Source organism: Barbus barbus (genome assembly GCF_936440315.1).
Source record: "Barbus barbus genome assembly, chromosome: 17".
NCBI classification, from domain to species: Eukaryota; Metazoa; Chordata; class Actinopteri; order Cypriniformes; family Cyprinidae; genus Barbus; species Barbus barbus.
The window spans coordinates 9,589,881-9,597,179 of record NC_136745.1 but is presented as its reverse complement, the minus strand read 5'-3'; the positions used below and the strand labels follow the sequence as shown (position 1 = coordinate 9,597,179).

The 7,299-nt window shown below is 35.9% G+C and overlaps 1 protein-coding gene across 2 annotated transcripts; it reads right to left on the bottom strand.

Moving 5' to 3' along the window:
* Positions 1 to 1,458: 1,458 nt before the first annotated feature.
* LOC306882993 (uncharacterized protein) lies at positions 1,459 to 4,684 on the bottom strand. 2 transcript variants are annotated; one of them, XM_079438035.1, is made up of 7 exons: positions 4,414 to 4,684; positions 4,204 to 4,298; positions 4,061 to 4,114; positions 2,652 to 2,774; positions 2,497 to 2,535; positions 2,316 to 2,399; positions 1,459 to 2,012 (listed from the first exon to the last, which is right to left on the bottom strand). In XM_079438035.1, the coding sequence occupies exons 2-7, from the start codon at positions 4,234 to 4,236 to the stop codon at positions 1,992 to 1,994; spliced, it is 354 nt and encodes a 117-aa protein (XP_079294161.1). In that variant the 5' UTR covers positions 4,237 to 4,298; positions 4,414 to 4,684; the 3' UTR covers positions 1,459 to 1,991. The 2 variants fall into 2 exon arrangements, with proteins under 2 accessions (XP_079294161.1, XP_079294160.1); XM_079438034.1 differs by having other exon boundaries at positions 1,461 to 2,012; positions 4,204 to 4,479.
* Between the last annotated feature and the right edge of the window lie 2,615 nt (positions 4,685 to 7,299).

Below are 7,299 nucleotides of genomic sequence, written 5' to 3'. Positions count from 1 at the left end.
CTTAAGGCAATGGCTCAAGTCTAAAATAATTGTTAAACCACAATAATATATTAATTACTAATAATTTTAAGTACAGAAATGTTTATTTGTTATTTTATTTTCCAGATAATATTATATAAATAAAAATATTTTCCAGTTAAAGAAAGAAAAAGGAAAGATAGAGCGACTGAATGAGCGAGTGAGTGAATGTTTCCTCTGTATATCAAATCTTGTATTTTCTTGTCACCAACAAAGCTTCATTCAAAAATGTGTATTCATACATTCTGAAATTAAAGAAATATTATGAAACAATATATGTCTATGTATAAAAATTCCTTGACATGATGCAACAAGTTAGATTAATACCATTCAGATGCATTCAAATGATCTCCCAGAAACATTTTCGTAAAGACTTTTGTTTTGATAAAGCTTGTTCGCAAACTTTAACTGATGGTGTATGCCCACAAAAAACATCAAGAACTGTTTGCTGGAACTGATCAGGTTTAGCTTTAAAGGGGTCATCAGATGCAAAATTCACTTTTACATGGTGTTTGAACATAAATGTGTCTTGGCAGTACACAACCACCCTATAATGATAAAAATCCACCCAGTGTGTTTTTTGTTTTTGCTTTGTTTTGTTTTTTTAAATCCTCATAAATGGTATTCCCTTTCTCATATCAAGCCATTCTAAGATTCTTGGCAGTGTCGTAGTTCTGCACAGGCCCCTCCCACGATTGTTGATTGACACTGGTGTTTTACCTTAGACCTGCCCTGAATGAGCTGCAAACAGTCCGCCATTGTTTCGACGCTGGAGCAGGTATAGACAAAAATGACTCCTAAGCGATTGAGGTGTTCTGTTGTTGGATGTAATAATGAACACAGCAGTCGTCTTTACTCCCGATATCTGAGCTGCTGAAGACACAGTGGATTACGTTTGTTTTTGAAGGGAAAGCGCCCCCCGATCTACCTAAATGCGTTTATGTTTGCGCGAATCATTCGTGATCCAGCTTCTCCTACAGAAGAAGTGAGTATAAGTTTTTTTAATGAATCTTTGAAAATCGCCTTTCCTAATAATGTGCTAGTTGGCAAGTTTCACGATGACTGCGGCTAAAATTTACAGTCTCACAAGAACATCTTGACACCCCACAGAAGAGAGGGGCAGGCGGGGTGAAAATAACTCATTAGCATTTAAAGAGACGTGCAACAAAATGGCTTGCTGTGAACAGAGCTGTTTTTGACAGGGTAAAAAGGGTGTTGTTTTACACTACCATTGAGAAATTTTAACCAAAGTATTTTATAGACTTTTCATTAAGACCCTAAAGAATCATAACAACTTGTGGAAAACGGGCATCCGATTAACAATGACAACAAACACCTTTAACCATTAATGATGTTTCTGACGCATCTGCTCAGGCACTAACTCATTTGAAATACACAGAGAATTCAACGTCCACCTCAAATAACAATCACAGCCATGATATAAACATAAGGAAACATTTTAATGTCAAATAAATATCATCCAAAAATTTGCATCTCATTGTGAGACATATAATAAGTGTATCTGCTTTTTAAATATTTAACATATATTTAACATATATTGGTAACATATCACCTGAATGAGTGGTGTTCCTGACAAAGATTAAGAATAAAATTCCTAGCGTACTTAAAGTGACAAATCTACTCGAAAGAACTTGTGTTGTTGTATAAGGCTTCATCTTCATCAGGGAAACCACCCTTCTTTGCAGGAACGGGGCTGTTATGAAGGCAGCAGTGCTGGCATCAAAACTAATACATGTTATTAATAACGGATATCTTATTTCATAAAGATACTGTTGCCCTGTTCCTAAAAACGTGAACAATCCTTTAACAGATCCTCTACTTAAAACAAACAAGAAAACGTCCAATAAATAATCAATAAATAGAACAGCAGGAGCAGCGGAGTGTGTGAGCCTCTTCTCTGCTGCAGGATGGTCAGGTAGTGTCATACACACAGTCTCTTCACTCTTTCATCTCTACGCTTGACTGACATAGATCTAGATAAAGAAAAGTAGGTCGTTAACACAGGGCTTCTTAACTCTGTTTATGCTTTCAGAGGAATCTTTTTTCAGTACAATGAACAGTTAAAGAAAAGCACCACCTGGACATGTCTTGAGTTTCACCCAAAGTCTCTTTAAGGGTCAAATTAAAGTATTCTATAGGCTTTGGTTTCACCCCAAAAACAAATAAATAAATAACTCTAATACAAATACAAATTTAATATAAAAATTAAAAATACAATTTTGCATTAAGAAAATGTAACTTTAAACTTAATATATGTAGGATTGCTTTGAACTAACCTTTTGCAGAAGAGTTTGAAAATTCTGCACGAACATTTGGCCGTCAACCTTTTTGTACGAGTTACATGATTTGCACTGAGCTGCCTGAAACAGAACATTGCACAAGTCAGAACTGTATGCAACAACATTATTACAATTCATACATTTGCAGCGGTTATTTTTGTTGCTTTGTGTTTCTCACCTGTATCTCTCCAGGTTTGCAACTGGACACACCGTTCACCTGTTAAAATGAAGAACAAATAAATAAATGAGCATTTCTCATTTCTTAGATTTAAAATCATGCATGCATTGACATGCAGTTCACTCTGCCCATAAACATAATAAACACACACTCACAATGAATGATTTTTTAAGCTCTCGTGAGATGGCCATCTGTGACCGCTTTAGTTTGGCATCAGCGAGTGACAGGAGAGACACTTGGGACCGAAAACATTCCAGAGCAGATGCAACACAGCAGTCCTGCGTAAAGAAACAAAGTCAACTGTTAACATAAACCCATCAAACTAAAATATATTACAAGAACGTTTTGCCAATGTTAAGAAAACGTTATTTCTGAACATTACAGTTTCTTATAAACATTTGTACGAACATTCCATTTTTGCATTTTGCAAACATTTTTGTTTTTTAATATCCTATATATATCCAATTTAACTTTGAACAAACATTCTATTGCCGTCATTGGAAGAACGCTTGGTCATAACCTTGCCAGAACGTTCCCTGATAGCCATTAATGTCTTCATGAGTTTTGTAGTCAGATTGGAGTTTTTTTGTGTGTAAACCCTGCATGAAAGGCTCACGATTCCCCAGCCACGAGCTCTTTCTCTTCCTGTCTGTTATTGTATGCAGAAATCTATACATCTTGACTCTAAATTTCCCTTGTGCTCAAGCAGTTTTCACAGAAACTATGAGGAAACTCTTTCTTTCCACACAGAAAAACACAAACCGTTTTCCATACGCGATACCAGAATGTACAGAAACTAACTTTTTCTGTCACTAAGCCATTATTAGTTTACACTTTATTTTAAGTTGTCCTTGTTACATTGTAATTATACATTTAAGTACTGAGTAGTATTAATTAACTACATGTACTGACTATATGGTTAGGATTAAGGTTTGATTTAGTGTTACTTGCATGTAATTATGCATAATTTATTGCTATTATAATAGTAAGCATGTGTAACGTGTAACAAGGACACCTTAAAATAAAGTGTTACCCAACTGTGCAATGTTTGTAATAATAATATGAAAAAAAGTCTGCAACTGTGAAATAGGCCACATCTGTTTTAGCAGCTCTACTCTCACTCCCCGTTCAGCTGTTGTCATTTTACTCATCATATTTCTCCTAAATGAAGCATACTTTCTCCTGACTGACTTGCGCAAAATGACTTTTAATCTAAAAAAGGGAGCAATTACAAAACGAGAGGGTGTTTGCCAAGAAAAGCATGACTAAAAATCGTTATTTCTGTACTGATTGATGGATTCAGCGAAATGTAGATCAATTGTATGTAAACAACCCACGTTTTTTTGCAAATCACGTTTGTTTGAAAATCAATTGTGTTGAACTGAAACTTGTTCTGTAAAAGTGGGCTGTATAATGACAGAAACGTGTTTGTAGTATGGCAGGCCGAATCACTGAGTCATGCAGAAACCGCTATGAAGCAAGCCTAATTGTGTGTGGTCATATTAGACCGCCGATGGCATCCAGTGAACACTGAATTTAATGGAGAAGAAAAATAATTTCTTACCTTCAGATCGTTGACGGTGGGTGAGTTCAAACTTGTACTTTTGTTCTTTATCTTCTAAAAAGAGAAGAAAAAGCTGATTTAAAAAACTGGTCAATGTTACGTAAAATGTGTAAAAAAAAAAAGATCTTTAGAAGTCAACTTACCATTCCCTCGTTGATCTTGTTGAGTTCATTCATAACTTTATTGAGCGTGAGGATCTTTGGCGACTCCTCTGCCTGTGCTGCGATCCAACAAACCACTGCAAACACAAAACAAACAGACGCCTTCATGTTTAAGCTGCAAGTTTTCTTCTGTAACTTCTCTAAAGCTACTTGGATTGATGTCCTTCATACTGTCGACAGGTACCCAATCACCTTATATAAGAATCCTTGAGGACGCTGGAAAATCGCTTCTTTGTGGAGATTGGAACACTCAATTTCTACAATGACTAATTAGTTTTTCTTTTCCACTGGCCACTCGTCACAGCAGTCAGTTGACGAAGATGTAATCGAGAGGCGTGTGCGCGGGGGTGTACGGATGCTGTGTGTGTGTTTCTGTGTGTGTATGTGTGTGTGTGTGTGTGAACCTGACCCAGACTTTCTGCACACTTGGCAGGAAACTACAAAACGCTGTCAGTTCCTCTTCTCATTCTGAATCAGCACCAGAAACATGTGTGTGTGTGACTTAGGTGCAGCATCATCAAGCAAGTGGATATGAAAAGGTGCTTTTTTCTTTGTGGCTTCCCACACAAACCATATTGATTATGGACAAAAACAGGAAGTTTAATGTACTTTTATTCTAGTGAGATAAGAATAGATCGACCTGGAAATGAAATATTGGTACCCTAAACCTGCAGGGCATTAAATGACCTCAGATATATGGCCTTCAGAGAGAGTGCACCTGTGTGTTACCTGCTTGTGTGGCCAGGGTTATTATTGTTTATTAAAACTAAAACCATTAAAAAATACATTGAAATAAAATATAAAAACTTGAACTTTAGTTATTTGTCAAGACAACATTTTTCATTTGGATTTAACTTAACTAAAACTAAAACTGAGATAAATAGCATTGAACTATATAGTCAAATAAAAAAATGCTAAAAAGTATAATTACAAAAATACTAAAATTTAAATGACAATGTGAAATATACAAATAAAAACTGATTCAATATATTAATAAAAATGACAAAAACACAACAAAAATACTGGAACTAAACTGAAAATGGAAACCAAAAACATAAAAATAAAAACTTTCATAATTTTAATAGAAACTGCAATAGTATCTCGGTGATACTAAAAAACACCGCTTGTGGCTTCGGTTCCACAGTGTCACGACACACTTGTAGAAAGATCCGAACGCTCAGCACGGCAGAACAGGAAATGAGATCACAATGGGCATGTGAACGAGCCCCAGCGCCGGCTAATTGTAGGCCACGCTGAACAGGAAGTGGTGGGCAGATGTTGGCGGCTGTCATAGCCATAGGGGGAAGGCCCTAGTGACCCCCAGACAGGACAGGTTCACGCTGGGGATTCCTCCCTTCACAAAGATCATGGAAGACAATTTGTGCTTTAGGTGAAAATTTCATGATTCAAAACTTTCCTCTGCAAGTCATGTCTAGATCTGAATGATTTCCCTCAACCTGGAAAGCACAATGCGTGCATGGGTTTACGTGTGAGCGTATGGGTTGGGGTCTAGAGGTGAAACTGATATCACGACATCAAGGCAACATGTCATCTTCCAATTAATGGGTTCACCGATGTGTTTTCTGTGGCTGATGATGAAAATCCATCTAAAAAAAGAAAGTGTGTGAGGTTCAGTGATTGGGGAATATGCAGAAATACTGAAGGAATTTAAGCCTGACAAATGAAATAATTTACATTTAGGCAAAATCTACAAAAAGTATGAATTTGTGTTTTTTATTGAGTGTCATATTTTATACAGCAAGCTTTTATGGCTCGTATAGTATGATATAAAATGGAAAAAAACAGCTACGTTTTATTAAGAGGCTCAAACTGAGCAAAAATATGCAATTTGGTGCAGAAGCTGATATTTATATGGACAAAAAGTATGAAATTCTAACTGTAATGTAAATCAATGAGATCTTTATAACAGTATACCAGGTACTTACATATGATATAAATATCAGTCGTCATCTCCCAATAATATGTATTTACTAAGATGGTATTTAATTGCTTAGTTTGATCATCACAACTTATAATGCAATGCAATATAATAATGATTGAGAGATGAACAAATAAATGTTCCTCAAAAGCCCGATGGCCATATTTGATACTCACTGATTTTTCTAAAAGATGTTTTATGGATAATCAAGTCAAACTAAGCTGCTTCAGTCCAGTAAGTTTTCATCTTGAAATATTACTAACAATATCAAAGTTATTTTTATGTTTACTTTATAAGATTTCACAGCAAAAGACACGTGAAGCTCAAGCTGAAGGTTGACATCCATATAACTATACTAAAAGAAGGCATGAAGTAGATTGTGTGCAATAGAAATCTTTCAGCCAAGTTTTGATCAGGTTGTTGATGCTTTTTTTGTGTATTAAATATGATACATGAGGCTTTATAGGGTTAAACATGCTAGTGAGTGCAACATGTTTTTGGCAGCTGAAAGCATAATCAAATTAGCTGAAATATTTAATTAAAAACACTCAAAAGGCGGTAGATATGTAGAATTTTATGTTCCAATTCTGTGGAAATCTGCAGAACTTTTTCCTGAAAAAAATCAAAATCAACCCTATTTATATGTTTAACAAATGCTCCTTTTCCCATTTTCCCATTTTTAACACACAAAGAAGTTCTTTCTCTATCCAATCATTTCCTGATTGATAGATTGATTTTTTCTCTTCATTGGAAACATTTAATTGGAAACATGCCATTTGACAGAAAGACTTGTGAATGTTGTTTATGTTGACATTGGTGTGTATACAGATGATGATACATATCAGTGTTATCTGTGGCTGATGGTGTAAAACGCAAGAAAATACTGGCAATGATTCACACCAGTGGTGCGCACAGACTTCCGGAGGGGCAGGGGTGAAATGGCATTACGAGGGCACAATCGTGGACCAGGGGGGTGGGGGTGATGGCTTTGGTCCCCCTCGGCTAGGGGTGGGCGATATGGCCAAAATATCAAAAACATTTTTAGAAATATCACAATTTTATCCCGATTCTTTGTCATGTTGGTTATCTTGCACGTTGTTTGAGCAATACAGCCAAACTAATTTCCCTATTATAAAGAC